The sequence below is a fragment of the Oncorhynchus keta genome, chromosome 23 (assembly GCF_023373465.1).
Source record: "Oncorhynchus keta strain PuntledgeMale-10-30-2019 chromosome 23, Oket_V2, whole genome shotgun sequence".
NCBI classification, from domain to species: domain Eukaryota; kingdom Metazoa; phylum Chordata; class Actinopteri; order Salmoniformes; family Salmonidae; genus Oncorhynchus; species Oncorhynchus keta.
Window position 1 is genome coordinate 19,842,592 of NC_068443.1, and position 23,522 is coordinate 19,866,113.

Sequence of the window (23,522 nt, forward strand, 5' to 3'; positions counted from 1 at the left end):
ACCAGCTTCAGCTGAACCAACATCTCTACAAAATCACCCACCAAACCAGCTTCAGGTGAACCAACATCTCATTAACCAGAATGGAAATGATGTATGAAATGGTTCCCAGAATGTCTGAAAAGGAAGGACAGTATGGGTGGGAGGAGCTATTATCAATGGGGTTTGCTACCTGGGGGCATGATTAGGCGTGACACCAGGGCTGGTTGGGTTCTCTGGAAACTCCTGGAATAGACATGATGAAAAGAAAGATGAGGGTGACTGAAATGAAATTAAAATACAATGCAGAGCTGATAAGTAAGTAAACAAGTGGCCCCACCAAGCAAGTCTGTCTGTGCACAATGGCTAGGCTACAGCCCTGTGTAATTGATTAGTTACAGAGAAGAATGCTGCACACCAATACATAAATGTCACAGAGAGCTACCTCCATTCAGCCATTTAAATTTAATGAAAGTCTCAAAATCAGAGACATTTGAGAAAGCAAGAGACCATTCTTAGTCTCTGCCCATGTATGTTTTTTGTAATAAAAAAAAAATTGTAGACATTAATTGAAATAGAAATTACTAATATACTGTCTTGATATGAAAGGGTTGCTATTGGCGCCATTCGTCTTACATGCCATCTAATGTACTATGTAGTCAGTAGTCTTAGAACTATCATACCACTATGTTTAACATGAATGTGCATTTCTTATTTGACTGTTTTCATATAGCACTTGTCCTGATCTCATCTAGGTTGATTCATTGGGTGGTTAGAGAGGAGAGGAGGTGAATGGAGTTGGAAGTAAAGGAGAAGAGGATTGGGGAACATGACAGTAAAAGCTATTAAAGATGGCTTATCATTATGTTTCAATGCAAAGAAAGCCTCCAATAATGGATGATTACATGACATGGGTGGAGAAACAATGTTACAGTAAAACAGCATTACATCCACCTAAAGCTCCATGTCCTTGTTTCATGTTGCAGTATGTGCCTCTAGTCAGGGTATGTTACATAACATTGTTGGTTCCTGCTGTTGAAAAGCATCTATAATGCTGAAGCCTGAGGAAAAACTGTTGGGATGCCACAAAGGTCTTTTTTCTACTCTACTCTGTTTTGATTTTACTAGGATCCCCATTAGCCGACACCAGTGGCGACAGCTAGTCTTACTGGGCTCCGACACACAACGAAAAAGACATTACAGACAACATACTTTACAATTGACATATATTTAAAAACATTTGCATGTAGTGTGTGTGGGCAGTTACACATACATGTCAGTACATACACATAACAAGTAGGTCACACGGGGGAGAGGCTTTGTGCCGTGAGGTGTTTCTTTATATATATTTTTCTAAACCAGGTTTGATGTTAATTTGCGCTATATGAGATGGAAGGGAGTTCCATGCAATCATGGCTCTGTATAATACTGGATGTTTCCTTGAATTTGTACTGGACCTGGGGACTGTGAAAAGACCCCTGGTGGGTTCTGGTGGGGTAAGTGTGTGTATCAGTGCTGTGTGTAAGTTGACTATGCAAAGAAAATAGAATTTCCAACACATTCATGTTTCTTATTAAAGCAATAAGTGATGAAGTGTATTTCCTTAACTCTTAGCCAAGAGAGACTGGCATGCATAGTATTGTTGATTCACAAAGAAACAGTTAAGTCAACAGACATGAAAACAGGTTTGGGAGAAGGGTTTCTCTCTATGTGTCCAGATTTAGCTGTTCAGATATGATGGGTTCTACCAGTATCAAGCTGAGAGTGATAGTGCTGACACAATGTGATACTAAAGAAACTATTCTATGCCTGGAGCGGATCTCTCATAGGGTACATCCAGTTGAAATTGTTTACTTCTCTCTCCTCTTTGTCACGTAGAATGTTCTGAATAAACCTGTTATTTCCATTTGAACAAACAAATAAAAATACAGAACCATATCTATGATATTAATTGTCAAACATCTCTTGCCTTTTCGACTGTTTAAATTACTATATACTTTTTGACTGTTTAAATTACAATAGACCCTTTAAACTGCTTTTTGTAGGATACTGTAAGTCAAACTGTCCAAATCTGTAGGCTGTATCCAACTGGACTTTCTATTTTACACATAATGCAAAAAGAGCTGAAAGCCAAGTAACAACAGAAGTGTATTTTAAAGACTTCCTGTTCATTCAGTCTTAGAGTTTTTTTAATGTATTATTTGGTTTATAGGTTTTACAAAAATATCAGTAGGAGACATACCTCCTTGGCACATGCAGCTGCAGTTATCTCAGTAGTGGAGCCAGGACATCTTTATCTAACCTTTTCCACCACATCAGTTTACTGGAAAAACTCCAAGACTGAAGCAACTGTGCATGCAGATAGCTCATGCAGAAACAGAAACCCAGGGCTTTTTCACTACCTTGGAACCAGACTTTGGGTATATACAGTGCCTTCAGAAAGTATTCACACCCCTTGAGTTGTTCCACATTTTTTTGTTTTACAGCCTAAATTTGAAATGGATTACATTTAGATGTTATTGTCACTGTTCTACACACAACACACAATGTCAAAGTAGAATTATGTTTTTAGACATTTTTACAAATGAAAACAAAATGAAAACCTGAAATGTCTTCAGTCAATAAGTATTCAACCCCTTTGTTATGGTAAGCCCAAATAAGTTCAGGAGTAAAATTTTGCTTAACAAGTCACATAATACATTTTTAAAACCCTTGAATGAGTAGGTGTGCCCAAAATGTTGACTGGTACTGTATGTAAATGAGATAATTTTGTATTTCATTTTCAATCAATGTGCTAAAATTTCTAAAAAAATGTTTTCACTTTGTCATTATCGGGTATTGTGTGTATATGGATGAGAAAAAAATATATTTAGTCCATTTTGAATTCAGGCTATAACACAACAAAATATCTAATAAGTCAAGGGGTATGAATACTTTCTGAAGGCACTGTATATAACTAAAGAAAAAGTGCTCACTTTGATTTGCGTTTCACATCTGTCATTGATTGGTCATGAAAAAGGCTTGAGATTCTGACACATTACAGTGCTTTACTTTGTTTGTAGTGCAGTGCAGAACTACAAACCAGTGCATTGTGGGAGACTCAAATTACCAGATTGTCGCTTGGACAACGCTGCGGTCGTTTCTTGCGCATGAAGTAACCCAAAACTTTATCCTTAAATACCTAAATACAAGAGTATCTAGTTAACATCACAACAAACCAGACAGTGCAAACAGTTGAAAACACTTAAAACCATATAGACAGACAACATCATTAGGACAAGGGTTTCTCGTATTTTTGATTACATTTAAATACTTCATCATCATGAACGAATTGTGTACTTTCAACATATAACCCCAACTCTACTACTTGAGAATACTTGTAAGTGATTAAACAAATGTGAATGCCTCCACTTTACCTCATATAAGTAGTCAAATATTTCCAATATCGTTAAAACACTGGCTCCAATGAACAGACCCATCTGCCCACCAATGTCACCTGAAAAGAGAATGACAGATGAAAAGACATAAACAGGCAATACCACAGTCAGACAGATAATAACCCATCATCACTATCAAACACTCCCTAAAACACTTCAGCGCGCAGGCCTTTCTAATCGACCTGGCCCGGGTATCCTGGAAGGATATTGACCTCATTCCTTCAGTAGAGGATGCCTGGTTATTCTTTAAAAGTGCTTTCCTCACCATCTTAAATAAGCATGCCCCATTCAAAACATTTTGAACCAGGAACAGAAATAGCCCTTGGTTCACTCCAAACCTGACTCCCCTTGACCATCACAAAAACATTCTGTGGTGAACTGCATTAGCATCGAATAGCCCCTGTGATATGCAACTTTTCAGGGAAATTAGGAACCAATATACACAGGCAGTTAGGAAAGCAAAGGCTAGCTTTTTCAAATATAATTTTTCATCCTGTAGCACAAGCTGCAAAAAGTTCTGGGACACTGTAAAGTCCATGGAGAATAAGAGCACCTCCTCCCAGCTGCCCACTGCACTGAGGACAGGAAACACTGTCACCACCAATAAATCCACGATAATTGAGCATTTCAAGAAGCATTTTTCCACGGCTGGCCATGCTTTTCACCTGTCTACCCCTAGCCCGGTAAACAGCCCTGCACCCCCCACAACAACTTGCCCAAACCTCCCCCATTTTTCATTCACACAAATCCAGATAACTGATGTTCTGAAAGAGTTGCAAAATCTGGACCCCTACAAATCAGCTGGGCTAGACAATCTGGACCCTGTCTTTCAACCTCTCTTTCGTATCGTCTGACATCCCCAAAGATTGGAAAGCTGCTGCGGTCATCCCACTCTTCAAAGGGGGAGACACTCTAGACACAAAATATTACAGACCTATATCTATCCTATCCTGCCTTTCTAAGGTCTTCAAAAGCCAAGTTAACAAACAGATCACCGACCATTTCGAATCCCACTGTACCTTCGCCGCTATGCAATCTGGTTTCCGAGCTGGTCATGGGTGCACCTCAGCCACGCTCAAGGTCCTAAACGATATCATAACCGCCATCAATAAAAGACAATACTGTGCAGCTGTAATTGTCGACCTGGCCAAGGCTTTCGACTCTGTCAATCACTGTATTCTTATCAAATCGAAGGGCCTGTTGTCCGGACCTATCGCAGTCTCTACGGGGGTACCACAGGGTTCAATTCTTGGGCCGACTCTTTTCTCTGTATATATCAATGATGTCGCTCTTGCTGCTGGTGATTCTCTAATTCACCTCTATGCAGACGACACCATTCTGTATACTTCTGGCCCTTCTTTGAACACTGTGTTAACTAATCTCCAGACGAGCTTCAATGCCATACAACTCTCCTTCCTTGGCCTCCAAATGCTCTTAAATGCAAGTGAAACTAAATGCATGCTCTTCAACCGATCGCTGTTCGCACCTGCCCGCCCGTCCAGCATCACTACTCTGGACGGTTCTGATATGTGGACAATTACAAATACCTAGGTGTCTGGTTAGACTGTAAACTCTTCTTCCAGACTCACATTAAGCATCTCCAATCCAAAATTAAATCTAGAATCGGCTTCCTATTCAGCAACAAAGCATCCTTCACTCATGCTGTCAAACATACCTTCGTAGAACTGACCATCCTACCGATCCTTGACTTTGGCGATGTCATTTACAAAATAGCCTCCAACACTCTACTCAGAAAATTGGATGCAGTCTATCACAGTGCCACCTGTTTTGTCACCAAAGCCCCATATACTACCCACCACTGCGACCTGTATGCTCTCGTTGGCTGGCCCTCGCTTCATATACGTCGCCAAACCTACTGGCTTCAGGTCATCTATAAGTCTTTGCTAGGTAAAGCCCCGCCTTATCTCAGTTCACTGGTCACGATAACAGCACCCACCCTTGCACACGCTCCAGCAGGTATATTTCACTGGTCACCCCCAAAACCTATTCTTCCTTTGGCCGCATTTCCTTCCAGTTCTCTGCTGCCAATGACTGGAACGAATTACAAAAATCACTGAAGCTGGATACTCATATCTCCCTCACTAACTTTAAGCATCAGCTGTCAGAGCAGCTCACAGATCATTGCACCTGTACATAGCCCATCTTTAAATAGCCCATCCAACTACCGCATCCCCATATTGTTATTTAAAAACATTTTTTGGGCTCCTTTGCACCACACTTGCACATTCATCTTCTGCACATCTATCACTCCAGTGTTTAATTGCTCAATTGTAATTACTTTGCCACTAAGGCCTATTTATTGCCTAACCTCTCTAATCTTACATCATTTGCACACACTATATTTAGATTTTGTATATTGTATTATTGACTGTATGTTTGTTTATTCCATGTGTAACTCTGTGTTGTTGTTTGTGTCACATTGCTTTGCTTTATCTTGGCCAGGTCGCAGATGTAAATGGGAACTTGTTTTCAACTGGCCTACCTGGTTAAATAAAGGTGAAATAAAAATAATTAAAAACATAGTGCACAAAACGATTCCTGAAACATTAACTTAAGCTCTGTCTCTCAGCAAGATGAGGAGAGCTGTCAGACTCAGACCAGAAACTGTCCATCCAGACTTTGCTTTTCATCTGCCTCTCCTGACTGAGTGCTCTTTTCAAGTACATTCTAATAATGCATTCGACCGAGTCTTACAGGTTCAAAGAAAATAGTCTCAAAATGAGTTTAGACCAGCAGGCATGATCACACAATGGGACAACGTGTAGTGCTTGCTGAGGATGTGATGTTCAGGCCTAGTGCGTTTCCTCTCAGTCGTAAAAACAGATCATGAACCTGATGGGAAAACTTGAAACAATCGCTCACCAAGTAACCCTGCAATTTCATACGCCTTCTTCTGTTCAATCTTCTCATAATTCAATGCCTCAAAGAAGATGTCCAGGACTAGTAAGTTTTCTCTAGAGACAAAAACAAATACATCGAAAAGGTGTTACTTTATAACGTACATCTATCTTAGAGATACAATTGATTGATTTAATTGACTAATTCTGAGACATTTTGCATTAATTTATAATAAAGGTGAACGGTGGAGACCAATATCATACTTTTATTAGGATTTCTTTTAATCAAAATGCAAACCTCTGATCGTTACGTCACTTACCGTAAATCTTCAATTAATAGCCAGGGTGATTATTTGCTTAAATCACTGAACACAACAAGCGCTTAATAGATAGAGACTTCTGTCTCCTTAATGTACACAGCTTTTGCTCATTTGCATACAGTTGAAGTCGGAAGTTAACATACACTAAATACATTTAAACTCAGTTTTTCACCATTCCTGACATTTAATCCTCGTAAAAAATCCCTGTCTTAGGTCAGTTAGGATCACCACTTTATTTTAAGAATGCGAAATGTCAGAATAATAGTAGAGAGAATGATTTCTTTCAGCTTTTATTTATTTCATCACATTCCCAGTGGGTCTGAAGTTGTTTACATACACTCAATTAGTATTTGGTAGCATTGCCTTCAAATTGTTTAAATTGGGTCAAATGTTTTTGGTAGCCTTCCACAAGCTTTCCACAATAAGTTGAGTGAATTTTGGCCCATTCCTCCTGACAGAGCTGGTGTAACTGAGTCAGGTTTGTAGGCCTCCTTGCTCACACATGCTTTTTCAGCTCTGCCCACACATTTTCTATAGGACTGAGGTCAGGGCTTTGTGATGGCCACTCCAATACCCTGACTTTGTTGTCCTTAAGCCATTTTGCCACAACTTTGGAAGTTTGCTTGGGGTCATTGACCATTTGGAAGACCCATTTGCGACCAAGCTTTAACTTCCTGACTGATGTCTTGAGATGTTGCTTCAATATATCCACATAATTTTCCCTCCTCATGATGCAATCTATTTTGTGAAGTGAACCAGTCCCTCCTGCAGCAAAGCACCCCCACAACATGATGCTGCCAACCCCGTGCTTCACGTTTGGGATATTGTTTTTTGGCTTGCAAGCCTCCCCATTTTCCTCCAAACATAACGATGGTCATTATGGCCAAACAGTTCTATTTTTGTTCTATCAGACCACAGGGCATTTCTCCAAAAAGTATGATATTTGTCCCCATGTGCAGTTGCAAATCGTAGTCTGTCTTTGTTATGGCAGTTTTGGAGCAGTGGCTTCTTCCTTGCTGAGCAGCCTATCAGGTTATGTCGATATAGGACTTGTTTTACTGTTTCCTCCAGCATTTTCACAAGGTCCATTGCTGTTGTTCTGGGATTGATTTGCGCTTTTCACACTAAAGTACGTTCATCTCTAGGAGACAGAATGCGTCTCCTTCCTGAGCGGTATGACGGCTGCGTGGTCCCATGGTGTTTATACTTACGTACTATTGTTTGTACGGATGAACGTGGTACCTTCGGGCGTTTGGAAATTGCTCCCAAGGATTAACCAGACTTGTGGAGGTCTACAATTTTTCTTCTTAGGTCTTGGCTGATTTGTTTTGATTTTCACATGATGTCAAGCAAAGAGACACTGAGTTTGAAGGTAGGCCTTGAAATACATCCACAGGTACACCTCTAATTGACTCAAATCATGTCAATTAGCCTATCAGAAGCTTTTAAAGCCATGAAAATTTCCAAGCTGATTGAAAACACAGTCAACTTAGTGCATATAAACTTCTGACCCACTGGAATTATGATACAGTGAGTTGCAAGTGAAATAATCTGTCTATAAACAATTGTTGTAAAAATGACCTGTGTCATGCACAAAGTCGATGTCCTAACCGACTTGCCAAAACTATAGTTTGTGGAGTGGTTGAAAAACGAGTTTTAATGACTCCAACCTAAGTGTATGTAGCCTTTCGACTTCAACTGTAGTCCACTTCCAGTATTTTAATACATTTGTTTATTTCCTGCACTAATATGTTATCATTTAAGCACTGTGTTACATGTCTTCTCTCTAAGTATACCTCTTTTAAAATAAAATAAAACTTCCTTGACTGAATAATTATTCTCCTCTTTGACTGTGCATTTTCGTCAGTTTTCGTCACTTTTGCCACTAGAGCGTAATCCGCAACTGGAGCATGATTTCTGGGGGTCCGTACTCCCGAAGTTGTTAGCTGTTTTTATGCTAGCCAGCTAGCTAGCAGTTCTCAGTTGTTAGCAGCCAATGGCTGCCAATTTCTTAATGGCAATAAAAACAGATGAATGCCATATTTTTTCAGAGTCATTACTTAATTATTTAATGCAACAAATCTCACGTTAAACCTAGTAAACAATTCATGGTAAAATTGGAAACAATTCATTTAGAACCAGCGTTTATTTGAAACTGTCACGACTCCGACCGAAGGACACTCCCCTTCCCGTTCGGGTGGCGCTCGGCGGTCGTCGTCGCCGGCCTACTAGCTGCCATTGATTATTTCCTCCCCCTCCTTATGTGTTTATTGAGTGCACCTGTTTTGAGTTAGGTAGTTAGTAGTAAGGCTTTATTAGTCAGCCGGCCCGCCTGGTTCCTTGTGCGGGATGAATTATTGTAACCGTCTGTTTGGTGTACTTGTGTGCACGTCTATGGGTTTTGTGTTTTCCCATTTTGTGGGTTTTTTTTCTGGACAGTTTAAGTCCCCCTGTTTGGGGCATTTGTTTGTTCATTACGCCCTATGTTTTCGTGAGGGTTGGCTTATGTTCGCCGTTTCTCTGTGCATTAAAATAGCACTCCCCTGAACTCTCTGCTTCCTGCGCCTGACTCCTCACCCACTACATTCAGACCGTTACAGAAACAGTCATTCATTTGCTGAAATGTGTACCATTGCCGACTATTAAAAGGGACAGGCGGCTATTTGAGACTAAATCAATTTGAAGTTGTTAACTCACTGTAACTATCCAGATACTTACCCGATGTACTGTTCAGTTTTGTTGAATTTCTTGGCCAGATATTTGGCAGAGGCTTTACTGGGTATTTTCACCATGGACAGCTCTTTGCCATAGCGTGTCATGCTGCAGGGTGTCTCACACACACAGTAGTCGTTGTCTTTCTCTACCAAGAAGTCTGTGGGGGATGACAATAGAATGGGAGTCCTGGGCCCAAATCACTACAGGCCCCATGATAAAACGTAGTACAATTCAAAAGAAGCTGCAAAAACAACCTTTGCTGCTCAGCAGTTCCTTATTTCAAAATGCTGTATTGTATAAACGCTTTCATACTCATATCGCAAACTAAAATATTGTTTGGTGTATCTACTGATCAGTGATAACTGGTTCATATTCCTAATCCTTATATCATTACCATTGTTTCGGCCTTACCTAAAGCTGGGTCTGCACAGTCTTTGTACTGCTCCGGTGTGCATACTGTTGAGGTCCCTATTCAACACGCCAGAGAGAGAGAGAGCGGGAGAGAGAGAGAGAGAGAGAGAGAGAGAGAGAGGGGCAAAACAAAAATGTAATGTTAACATAACTACATATTCCTATGAATAACAACAACAACACAGAAAACATTATTAATCATATTCCATTGAGGAACTATGTGACGGTCAAGCCAAGATGTGTGTGAGTACCAGGCATGTGGACCATCCTGCAGTTACAGTTCTCCACCAGGTAGCGTGTCTCGCAGTCGATACGGCAGGCTGTGATGCTGTACGTGGAGAAGAACTCAGAGTCGATGGGAGTGGACTTGCAGTCTCCCCATGGGGGAGGGAGGTACTGAAGCTGCGACAGAACAGAGCATAGATTTCCCCTCAGTATATTGGCCACTTTCAACAACATCTAGTCAAGCCCAGCAGGAAATCCAAAATAAAAGTGCACACAAGCAGACAAAAAACAAACATATGTATTGAACATTTAATAAGGGAACATAATGAAATAAAGACATGTTTTCTGGCTTCTGTTCACATCTATAAGAATATTCCACACAGATAACGGTGTAACTGATAAACACAGCTCACAGAAGCAACAAGCAGACACCATGCAGAAAATCAGTGATGCAGGTCAGGTCTAGTCCTGAAAGTTTACATACACTTAGGTTGGAGTCATTAAAACTTGTTGGAGACAAAGATCATACTTTTTGGAGAAATGTCCTGTGGTCTGATGAAACAAAAATAGAACTGTTTGGCCATAGCAATCATCTTTATATTTGGAGGTTAAAGGGGGAGGCTTTGCAAGCTGAAGAACACCATCTCAACCGTGAAGCACAGGGTTTTTCAGCATCATGCTGTGGGGGTGCTTTGCTGCAGGAGGGACTGGTTCACGTCACAAAATAGATGGCATCACGAGGAAGGACAATGATGTGGATATATTGAAGCAACATCTCAAGACATCAGTCAGGAAGTTAAAGCTTGGTCGCAAATGGATCTTCCAAATGGACAATGACCCCAAGCTTACTTCCAAGGTTGTGGCAAATGGCTTAAGGACAACAAAGTCAGGGTATTGGAATGGCCATCACAAAGCCCTGACTTCAATCAAATATAACATTTGTGGGCAAAACTGAAAAAGCGTGTCAAACCTGACTCTGAGCTCTGTCAGGAGGAATGGGTCAAAATTCACTCAACTTATTGTGGGAAGCTTGTGGAAGGCTACACGAAACGTTTGACCCAAGTTAAACAATTTGAAGGCAATGCTACCCGATACTAATTGAGTGTATGTAAACTTCTGACCCACTGGGAATGTGATGAAAGAAATAAAAGCTGAAATAAATCATTCTCTCTACTATTATTCTGACATTTCACAATAAAGTGGTGATCCTAACTGGCCTAAGACAGGGAATTCTACTAGGATTAAATGTCAGGAATTGTGAAAAACTGAGTTTAAATGTATTTGGCTAAGGTGTATGTAAACTTCCCACTTCAACTGTATTTGTGTATGTACCAACATTCAGAGAAGCACATAGCCCATTGGACATAACAGATAACTGAAAAAGACCTTGGTGTGGCTTAGAGATTTTCCGAACTTCTCAATAATTTTCCCCAAATCTACCCTTGACCGTCTCTTGCGTCTGCATGCATTGGAAGACTGAGTGTGACAGATACAGAGTGCCAGTAAGTCATGAAATGACTTGAAATGGAATACTTGATTCATTCTTTATGGAACTTGATTGCCAGGCTACAGCCTCTCATAAACATTATCCATGTAGGAAATAAAAACCCAGAGAAAATAACAGGCCCTCTAGACATTATAATAATAATATAATATAATAATATATGCCATTTAGCTGACGCTTTTATCCAAAGCGACTTACAGTCATGTGTGCATACATTCTACGTATGGGTGGTCCCGGGAATCGAACCCACTACCCTGGCGTTACAAGCGCCATGCTCTACCAACTGAGCTACAGAAGGACCACATTAAACACCACATTAAACATTAAACACTCATTATCCAGTCTTTGTCTTCATACAAGCTGTTGAATATGGTGCAACCAATATTATTTTGCAGTTACAGTATGTTTATTTGTTTTGTTGTTTTTGTGCTTTGCATTTGAATGTTGCATACTCCTGGGATCCTCTGAATCTGGTTAATGTCTCCTAGGACTTTACTCTGGGAGGGTAATAGAACCACATTAAACACAACGATTGGCTAACAGAAGGCATTAGCCAGATGTAGATTATCCCAGCAATATACAACATTCAAATGCAAAGCCCAAAAACAACAAAACAAACTAAACATAACTGCACAATAATATTGGTTGCACCATATACACAACAGCTTTTATGAAGACAAAGACTGGATAATGAGTGTTTAATGTGTTAGCTGGAAAGGATAACATTATGTGCTGATATTCTATAGTGATGGTAGTTATGAAGAGACATAAGACAGAGATGAACCAGGAAGTGACAGTCGTTGAAATGAGGTCACTACAGCCACATGGAGGGAGGTGATTGGTCCATTCCATCATGAAGACTTGATCGGTAATGAGATTGGGAGGTTTGCTATGTACGCTACTGTACATATGGTATGCTACAGTACACTACGTTAAGCTACAGTACACTACGGTATGCTATGGTACACTACGGTATGCTATGGTATGCCACCCGCTGCACTTGGGAGGAAACTAACGTTTGGAAGCCTGGGGTTACAGTTGGCAGAGGGCTTCCACCCCAAAACCCATCTAGTGTGGGAGAGGAGGCTCTGACTAGTGAATCCGAACCTTTACTCAGGCCTCATAGGACTTCTCATTTAGGGGAGGGACCAGTGAACACGTCACCAACAGCAGAGAGCAGCAACAGTGATGCAACGGACAACATCTGTCAAAGCCCTTTGTTTGGCTCTCAGATATACAGTAAGCAGCCAGCCAGTCAACCTTCATCTTACTGAGCCCCAAAACAGCTGAGCCCATGTCTGAGGCCACAAACCCAAAACTGGTTCAGAAACATACATTTCTTGTCATTCAGCCATCTCTCAATAATTGTTCTCGGCCACTTGAAGCTCGATTGTTGGTAAAAATAGTGTTCCAAATTTCCACCCCAATTTATTATACTGTATTTGCTTGCTGCAGAATGAAGTTGTCCTTTATTTAGTTCAGACATTTCTTCCACTGACATTGGGAGACCTGTTTGTATCATGTGGTTGAAGTGAGGCAGATTTGAGTGGTTCTGGTGAATGGAAGTATAATCATATATTGATATATTGATCAATCCCTCCGAAAAGGGTTTGAAAAGCATGAAATAATCAAATGGATATGGGGTTAAACATTTTTAGCAATCAATTTGGATTCATTTGAGATGGTGTTACTAGTATGATTACTATAATATTTTTTTGAATCTTTATTTAACTAGGCAAGTCAGTTACGTAAAAAATCTTATTTACAATGACGGCCTACCCTGGCCAAACCCTGCCCTAATCCGGACAAGGCTGGGTCAATTGTGCGCCGCCCTATAGGACTCTTGATCATGGCCGGTTGTGATACAGCCCGAGATTGAACCAGGGATTGAACCATAGCACTGAGATGCAGTGCCTTAGACCGCTGCGCCACTCAAGAGCCTATGATAGATTTGTAAGTCGCTCTGGATAAGAGCGTCTGCTAAATGACTTAAATGTAAATGTAATAGATGATTCCTATCAGATTTAAATGGCACACTAATGAATTCAGTACAATTCTTATAAATGAATTGCTCTAGTCATAAGAGCAGATGAATTTACATATCACCTTATATATCTACTCACAGCTACTTTACAAGGGAAGTCGATTGAATTCAGAATTCAGTGTTGTTTGGATTGTTGTGTCCAATCGTCTGTTTTAGAGATGCACTGCACCGATAACCCTACGTTGTTCTGTTGAATATGGCGTGAGGGATTTTGAAGAGACTTGTAACTTGTACCAAATAATATCTTCTCTGGGATCAAACGGCTTTTTTGAATAACTTGTGGTTCAGGGTGTAATTCTAGGTATTATAATTAATTTCTGATGAGTTTGTAACTCATTCAGTAGGAAAAGTGCCACAAACCCCTACTCAAGAGAAACTGAGTTCTAACACCTAATGAGATTTGTATCTTCAATGGGTGTATAAAATGTGACATTGTGACATCAGTGACACTTTGCTGAGGTTCTTTACAATAAAGTGGTTGCCAAAGAAAATATCTATCAAAAGATCACAGCTGTATTTCACTGTCCTGTCACTGTTTTCAAACCACAGGATTTCACGAGCTGCAGCCTGAGTGGCATGTTATTGCAATAGATTTTATTAGATTTTATTTTATGGACAAAAAAACTATGTGCAATGCAGGGCTGGCTCTAGCCTTTTGGGGGCCCTAAGCAGGTTTTGTTGGGGGGCCCCCACCTTGCGGAAAAACATTTTAGTGGCCCCCTCTTGAGAAAATTTCAATTCTCCACATTTTGCCATGGGCCATAGAGAAAATGTTGTAGTTTTAAAGCAAGTGTTCTGCTATTCTCTACATTTTGCAATCGGGAGAGAAAACTGCAATATTATAACATTTCATTCAATTCTACTCATTATGCCATGGGGCAGATAAATTGTTTTGCAGTTTTAGAGCAAATTTCCTAAATTTCTACCGATTTTGACATGGGTTTGAAAGACATTTTTTCAGTTTTAGAGCAAATTTCCTGCAATTATACCGATTTTGACATGGGCTTGAGCGGAATATTTGCCGTTTTAAAGCACATTTCCTGCAATACAACACATTTTGTAATTTCTTATGCCATGTTAATATGATATCTGAGTGAGAGTGACCCAAAAAATCTATGGGGGCCCCTGGAGGTCAGGACCCCTAGGCACGTGCCCTGTGTGCCCGGTCAGTATTTAGCCATGATTACTGCATGTTTAGATAGCTTGCTAGACTAACTACCAATCTAAAAGTTGTTCACAAACATGGCTAATTGAGTGACTGTCAGTGACAGACATAACAAGAGAAAAACTGCTGATGCACCAACAAATTCTGAAGTTACACCTGGTGTATTCTACTATTCTTACTGTCAATAGAGTCCATTGAGACCGTCTATGTCACTTATGCGTGGAACCGGCGCTGGTGCACTGTTTGTAATACTATTTTCTATCCTCTTTAAATGATTATGCAGTAGTAGAAAACATTCCTTCGACACATTTTGATTTGTCTGGGTTTTGATGTGAAAATCAATGTGGGTATTATGGACATGCACCTGTTCTATTATTGAAGGAAGTGTTGGGTGCTAAACTCGAAAGAACACTGCGAAGAGAGTCTATTAACGTGACCTATGGATCTGGCAAACAGACCATTGTGACCACATGGAATACACATGGAATACAGACTTATTAGAGACATATTAAAATGACTCTGCCCTAATGGAAGACTACATTGATTTTAATATTCGTGTCTGACAACTGGATAATGGATACTATACTGAACAGAAATATAAACGCAACATGCAACAACTTCAAAGATTTTACAGTTCATATAAGAGTTACAGTTCATATAAGGAAATCAGTCAATTTAAATATATTAATTAGGCCCTAATCTATGGATTTCACATGAATGGGAATACAGATACGTATCTGTTAGTCACAGATACCTTTAAAAAAGGTAGGGGCGTGGATCAGAAAACTAGGAAGTATCTGGTGCGACCACCATTTGCCTCATGCAGCGCGACACATCTCCTTCAGATAGAGTTGATCATTCTGTCGATTGTGGCCTGTGGAATGCTGCCCCACTCCTCTTCAATGGCTGTGCGAAGTTGTTGGATATTGGCGGGAACTGGAACACACTGTCATACATGTCGGTCCAGAGCATCCCAACAGGCTCAATGAGTGACATGTCTGGTGAGTATGCAGGCATTTTCAGCTTCCAGGAATTGTGTACAGATCCTTGCTACATAAGGCCATGAGGTGATGGTGGCGGACGAATGGCAAGATAATGGGCCTCAGGATCTCGTCACAGTGTCTCTGTGCATTCAAATTGCCATCGATAAAATGTAATTGTGTTCATTGTCCTTAGCTTATTCCTGCCTATACCATAACCTCACTGCCACCTTGGGGCACTTCTTTCACAATGTTGACATCAGCAAACTGCTTGCCCACACAACACTATACACGTGGTCTACGGTTGTGAGACCGGTTGTACATACTGCCAAATTCTCCAAAACAACGGAGGCGGCTTATTGTAGAGAAATTACCATGAATATCTCTGGAAACTGCACTGGAGGACATTCCTGCAGTTAGCATTCCTGCAGTGCTCCCGAGTGGTGCAGTGGTCTAAGGCACTGCATCTCAGTGCAAGAGGCTTGGGAGTGATTGGGAGTGCCATAGGGGGTGGCGCACAATTTGCCCAGTGTCGCCGGGGTAGGCCGTTTTTGTAAATAAGAATTTGTTCTTAACTGACTTGCCAAGTTATATATATTTCAAAAATTAAAACGTGCCAATTGCACGCTCCCTCAAAACTTTTGAAATCTGTGGCATTGAGTTGTGTGACAAAATTGCACATTTTAGAGTGGCCTATTATTTTTCTCAGCAGAAGGTGCACATGTGTAATGATCATGCTGTTTAATTAGCTGCTTGATATGCCACACCTGTCAGGGAGATGTACTATCTTTGCAAAGGAAAAATGCTCACTATCAGGGATGTAAACACATTTCTGCTAGAAATTTGAGAGAAATAAGCTCTTTGCGCTTATGGAAATTTTGTAGGATCTTTTATTTCAGCTCATGAAACATTGTACCAACACCAACACAATACTTGTGGCGTTTATATTTTTGTTCAGTGTAGATGTTGCTGCTCCGTTACGAATGTTCACAGTGCCCAATACATATAGGCTACTGTATAGGACTGTGGTTGCAGGCACTGTCTGTAGCCTATAGCTAGGTCTTTTTTTCCATCTGAAATATATCCATACAATGTAAATGAAATCCTCTGGAAATATTTTTGATTCAATGTACCAGATGCTCCATCATTCATGATTTGTATTTATTTAGCATGTGGAATTGATTTGAACGAGAGAGAGAGAGCATCTGAAGCAATGACATTTCTGCTGAATTTTGTGCTAATCTTGGGAGGCATTTCTGACTACACTTCAGTCACAGCCGGTAATTCACAAAGCTTAATGATTTTGTTGGTCCTCTCTTACTCAAAGTCATGATAATTGTGGTACCATTGCCTTTTCGTTACACCACAAAATGTAACTCTATTGTTCTTTGTATTTTATGAAAAGCAAACCAAAGTCTCCCAAATGTTATTTTTCTCTCTACATAGTGTTATTATGCATGACTAAATCCAATTTATGTACACATGTAGGATCTTCATTTGAGCCAGTTCGCTACAGCAGGAAAATAATCCTGCATCAACAGGAAATGTGAATTATTATGTGGATTATAATTAATTTATACGTTTTTCATAAGGGAAAATCAAAAATGACAAACCTCAGAAGCCTGCATTTCAGGAACGTCTTCATGCAACAAGGTGATCAAATTAAGATCTTACATCTGTAGCATATATTATGCTATTGTTCTCTATCCAACTGGTATCAGCGACAGCAAGATTATATGGAAAATATACCTTTGAGCTGTCAGAGATTGCGTGTGAACTGCCTGGGGTATTGTAGCTCTGGCCACCAATAACAGTGTAAATACATTTACAGGCAATGTCTGCTTTGTACATCCAATCTGTCTCTCCTTCTGTATTCCTTGTTGGATACATACTAGGTAGCAAATATTATATTGTTACTACTTCAGTTCAGATTCATTAGACGTTTTCTGTTCAGATTTAGCGATTGTGCTGGTCGCATGTTATTACGTGCATTATACAATAAGATAAACAGAATATATTTTTCTCCAGGCTCTGAGACACAGATGTATAGCCAATGACAGGAGAAGGAAGAAGGGTTGGGGCTTTGGATAAAAACACAGACAAAAGCAGAGCGAGAGGGGTATTGAAGTAGAAAAAAAGGAAGGAAGGAAGGGATAGGTGTTTGTGCAAAAGGCTAAGCAGTATGTACCAGTTGCTGCTGACATGACACAAAAGTTTGAAAACCAGGGGCCACACCAAATCCCAGCTGGTCAATGAAGGGAGGTTCATCCTGGCTGTGAATCTGAACCTTGATGCCTGCTTCGTACGAGGTCTCATCTGTGGATACATACAACAGCAGGCTAGAGAATGTAACAACAGAAACCTCTGCTGATTGGTGTTCCCTGGTCAGAGACATTGCTTGTTGTGTTGGGAATGAGATATGTGTTTTTACTGGATATTGGACATCTGTTATGATAAAGCCACGTGTTGAAAATGCAGTGCTAAGAATGAACTATTTTTCCCAGGACGGAGACAATAAATGTTGTGTTGGATAAGTTGTTAAACTATATGTTGTTGTAATAGTGTACAGGTGAAATTCAGCACTAGGAAGGAACCTTGAATGAATGCATGTCAGTCGGCTGGTTGATGTGTAAAGTTCATTCTACCAATGTCCCAAAATCCAAAGTCATTATTGTATTTATGGACAGATCAGTTATTGTGGTACTAATTAAGTGGTGTCATACCACTGGGTACTCACCTGTCTCTCCCCAAACAGGTAAGTATTCATCTTGTTGGATATCTAACATGATCTCCAGCCCATTTCCTGTCCCGCCTTTCAACGTTGTCAACATCGGGTTGCCATCCAAACCAGAGTTGAACGTGTAGCATTTTCCGTACCGCGTGTAAATCTGCAAGAAGAAGAAGAAGAAGGTACATGACATTAACTCAATGCAACAACATTGTTTTGACATAGCGACAACACAGACAGTAAACAGCACAGTCACTTTGAGCAATGGTTGCTCTCTGTGTAGACCAATTTAAACTGCGGTTGGGGATAGGGTTGCTGGGCAGGAAAGCTTTGCAGGTAATTATCTAAGAAAACACTGAACCAAACAAGATACTAGAATGATGAATGAATAAATAAATTAACACCTCTACTGTGGCAACTGGCAATCTTTACCCAGACCCATTTTAAAAAAATCCCCTGAGTAATTTAGATACTTCTTTAGGATGTATTTTCCATTAAAACTGAAAGTTGAGGTTAATCCAAAGCAATATAGCCAAAACCCAACCTCTTCCATCCCACAAAACACTAAATTAGATTGTTCAAATACAATTTATATTAGGAAGTGTCTTATAGACCCCTTCAAAATCATTAACTTGTACCAATGCAGCTCAATGGTAATCTATAGATGTAGAATCTTAATTGGATCACCCTTTTCCAGGAAATGTACAACTTGCAGTAGAGTTAATGTTTTAAAAGGCTTCTGAAGCATGTCATTGTCACTTTGAAATTTCAGACTTGACTTTCCCTTAAGAAAATGTATCAACCCCTACAAAAATGTTTATTAATTATAATCCACATAATAATTCACATTTCCTGTTGCTGCAGGATTGTTTTCCTGCTGTACAAACTGGCTCAAATAAAGATTCTACATCTGTACATAAATTGGATTCAGTAATGCATAATAACATGTAGAGAGAAAAATAACATTGACTGGTTGGCTTTTCATAAAATACAAAGAACAATGGCAAGCTGTTGTCAAATTCCTTTTGTATAAAAGTAAATCCATTTCCTTTGAGTGTGAAAATAATATTTTGTGGTGTAACAGAAAGACAATGGTAGCAGACTCTGAGTAAGAGAGAACAAAATAAATAATTAAGCTTTGTGAATTACCAGCCGTGATTTAGGTGTTTTAAGAATTGGCTCCCCAAGAGCAGCACAGAAGTCAGCAGAAATTCCACTGCTTCAGATTGCTGTAGCAAACTGGCTCAAATTAAGATCCTACATCTGTACTATTAAGTATTGGAACAGACAAAATGTTGCCTTCAGCAAATAGCCAGCTGGTTTAACTGATTCAGAGATATACAGTGCTGATATTCCAGTATAGCACCACCATGTTCTTTTAGCACCATCTCTCACACATTTCATATTGACATTTATTTTTTTATATATTTTTTTAATTTATTTTTTAAACAAATTCTCTCAGATGGGCGACTTTGCTTTCATGTGTGCCAGCAGAGCAGAAATAATCATTAGGAGCCTCTTAGAATGCTGCATCTGATTTTGCATAACTGACACACATGGCTGGTGAGCTATAACTTAAAACAAAAATTAAAATAGATAAAAGCGATAATGGCTTTAAATTCTCTATGCATTTTTCTGTGTAAGTGATTTAATTTCACCGAGGTGGAATTGATTGGTCATGCAGTGCTCTAAGGGTTTTATCTATACTGTCATACAGTTATCACCGACATGTACAGTGGGGCAAAAAAAGTATTTAGTCAGCCACCAATTGTGCAAGTTCTCCCACTTAAAAAGATGAGAGAGGCCTGTAATTTTCATCATAGGTACACTTCAAGTATGACAGACAAAATGAGGGAAACAAATCCAGAAAATCACATTGTAGGATTTTTAATGAATTTATTTGCAAATTATGTTGGAGAATAAGTATTTGGTCAATAACAAAAGTTTATCTCAATACTTTGTTATATACCCTTTGTTGGCAATGACAGAGATCAAACGTTTTCTGTAAGTCTTCACAAGGTTTTCACACACTGTTGCTGGTATTTTGGCCCATTCCTCCATGCAGATCTCCTCTAGGGCAGTGATGTTTTGGGGCTGTTGCTGGGCAACACGGACTTTCAACTCCCTCCAAAGATTTTGTATGGGGTTGAGATCTGGAGACTTGCTAGCCCACCCAGGACCTTGAAATGCTTCTTACGAAGCCACTCCTTCGTTGTCCGGGCGGTGTGTTTGGGATCATTGTCATGCTGAAAGACCCAACCACGTTTCATCTTCAATGCCTTTGCTGATGGAAGGAGGTTTTCACTCAAAATCTCACGATACATGGCACCATTCATTCTTTCCTTTACACGGATCACTCGTCCTGGTCCCTTTGCAGAAAAACAGCCCCAAAGCATGATGTTTCCACCCCCATGCTTCACAGTAGGTATGGTGTTGTTTGGATGCAACTCAGCATTCTTTGTCCTCCAAACACGACGAGTTGAGTTTTTACCAAAAAGTTATATTTTGGTTTCATCTGACCATATGACATTCTCCCAATCTTCTTCTGGATCATCCAAATGCTCTCTAGCAAACTTCAGATGGGCCTGGACATGTACTGGCTTAAGCAGGGGGACACGTCTGGCACTGCAGGATTTGAGTCCCTGGCGGCGTAGTGTGTTACTGATGGTAGGCTTTGTTACTTTGGTCCCAGCTCTCTGCAGGTCATTCACTAGGTTTGAGGTTGTGGACAGGTGTCTTTTATACGGATAACAAGTTCAAACAGGTGCCATTAATACAGGTAACGGGTGGAGGACAGAGGAGCCTCTTAAAGAAGAAGTTACAGGTCTGTGAGAGCCAGAAATCTTGCTTGTTTGTAGGTGACCAAATACTTATTTTAAAATAAATTCAAATAAATTGCCAATAAATTAATTAAAAATCTTTTAAATATTTTTCTCATTTTGTCTGTCATACTTGAAGTGTACCTATTATGAAAATTACAGGCCTATCTCATCTTTTTAAGTGGGAGAACTTGCACAATTGGTGGCTGACTAAATACTTTTTTGCCCCACTGTATATTCATAACCACAGGACAGGTGATACATCAGTAAGGTACTGTATGGGCACAATTATCCATGACAGTGTTCATACACATGGGTATATTACACATCCAAGATCATGGCACGAGACCCGCCTGCTCTCTCAACTACCATGTAAAAGGTACACCTGTTTGTTGGGAGTATTCTGTCTCATCAAACGAATAAGGCCTTATGATGGATAAATCCCCATTATGTAATCCTTTCACAATGCCAACTACCATTTGATTTGAGCTGGGGCATAATATGTCAGTATTTAATAGCCACTAACAGACACTAGCATGGTCAAGACAAGCCCTGTTGCTGAATTAATCACCACCTGGCTTAATACTCTAGTCCCACAGATATACATCAGAAGAGAAACAGGTAGCCCAGTACTCTGTAGCCATGGGCTACAGATTTCCCTTTCAATATCCATTGTGGTGAACGTTTTAGGGAGAGTGATGATGGGGAAGAGAGAGATGACTCTGACAGCGTAACAAAGCCTCTCTCTAGTTATCAGTCAGGCTTCCATGTCCCGTCTTAGATAGACCAACATCGGCTCAGACGGACATGACAAGGCTTCAGTTTCCTCTCTCCTCCTGTCCACAATGAGGCCCTCGGAGCAACTGGCCCCTGCACAAAATGGCAGCTGGAATTCAATTTTTTGTTGTTGTTGGTTTGACCTTTGAAAATGTGCTGGTTTAATATAAAATAATCCCTAGGATGAAGCTTTACAATGCCTCACAATGAAGTACCAAATCTTTGTGGAAAATCTCTTTGTCAAAGCTGTCAAAAGACGGAACCTAAAGAGAAAAGTCCTCCTTTAGATGGAATCTCATTAAATCCGATAAAACTTGAAATGACAGACGATAAAAATCTCTGGATCTGTCAGCTACTTAAACGCAAATCCCAAATTGTCTATTCATATTTTTTCTAAACCTGTGCTATTGATAAATTGGTCATGTCTACTAAGCACTTGAATGTGACTAACAATGACATCCATTTTCTTTTCATGTCAAACTTAGCAGCAATCTGTTTGAAGAGTGCTAATAGCTTTGAGGTGAAATGATTGAGAGTAGCTGACTGTTATAATTATAGACTGGTGCATTCAGGGGCTTATTTTCACTGATAAGCCTAAAGCAATCCACCTCTCCGAGGAATAAGCTCATGAAATGGATGCACACAGTCAATAAACTTCCAGATATTTAATATGAGATGCAGGAACTTGAATTTTGTACATTTATAATGGTTGAATTATTGATGCCTTCATTAGTCTTCCCTGAAGCTGCCACTGTGGTTTGAATAGCAGTTACTAAAAGGATCATGTTTGGAGATGGAGACAATGTGAATGTGGTAGGATTCACTTTGTTATACCGGACCACTGCGGCTCTAAAATCATCTAAGCATGTTAACAATATGTAAAGAAATGGATCAATAACCTTCTCTAAACTGTATTTGGATGATTTGGATTCTTACAATTCACTGAACAACTATTATGTTTAATAGGCTCAAGAAAAGACTGCAATACTTTATGTGAAGGGTCCATAATAAATGTTTTATAAGGCATTTCTAAAACATTTCCAAACAGTTTGCGCACCATTTATTAATCATTACTCCCACATTTATTAATCATTACTCCCACATTTATGAATCATTACTCCCACATTTATGAATCATTATTCCCACATTTATTAATCATTACTCCCACATTTATTAATCATTACTCCCACATTTATTAATCATTACTCCCACATTTGAAAATCTTAGTAAGCTAATTATTCACAAATGTATATATATATATATATCCTTAAATATCCTCTATTGTGTGCCTATTCTTTTACCAGGTACTGCTAGAATGTCTACCAATGGCATGACAATCTTCTTGTGAGAAATAACACTGGACACTCCAAACATTTATAAAGTATTTATAAAGCATAAATAGCACTCACTTTAGACTAGGGGTTGCAAAAGTACTTTACTAATGCTTAATAAATAGTGAACACACACTTTATAAATGCCTTATAAATGTTTTATAACAGACCCTTCAAATAAGTGTTACCAAAAAGACATGGCATGTTTACCAAGGACCAGACAAATCATCTG

At 39.7% G+C, this 23,522-nt stretch overlaps 1 protein-coding gene across 5 annotated transcripts in view; it reads right to left on the minus strand.

Annotated features, from left to right (window-relative positions):
* Nucleotides 1-23,522, minus strand: part of asic1c (acid-sensing (proton-gated) ion channel 1c) — a 149,307-nt gene that overhangs the window by 6,418 nt on the left and 119,367 nt on the right. For 3 of the 5 annotated variants that reach the window (XM_035799694.2, XM_052476789.1, XM_035799691.2), the window contains exons 2-10: nt 18,373-18,523; nt 17,824-17,951; nt 9,969-10,119; nt 9,718-9,774; nt 9,310-9,463; nt 6,297-6,388; nt 3,393-3,472; nt 3,086-3,157; nt 170-222 (exon numbers count right to left, since the gene is read on the minus strand). In XM_035799694.2, the coding sequence (XP_035655587.1) occupies nt 170-222; nt 3,086-3,157; nt 3,393-3,472; nt 6,297-6,388; nt 9,310-9,463; nt 9,718-9,774; nt 9,969-10,119; nt 17,824-17,951; nt 18,373-18,523 (938 nt within the window). The remainder of the gene's footprint in view (nt 1-169; nt 223-3,085; nt 3,158-3,392; nt 3,473-6,296; nt 6,389-9,309; nt 9,464-9,717; nt 9,775-9,968; nt 10,120-17,823; nt 17,952-18,372; nt 18,524-23,522) is intronic. The other 2 variants (XM_035799693.2, XM_035799692.2) reach the window with 1 other exon arrangement.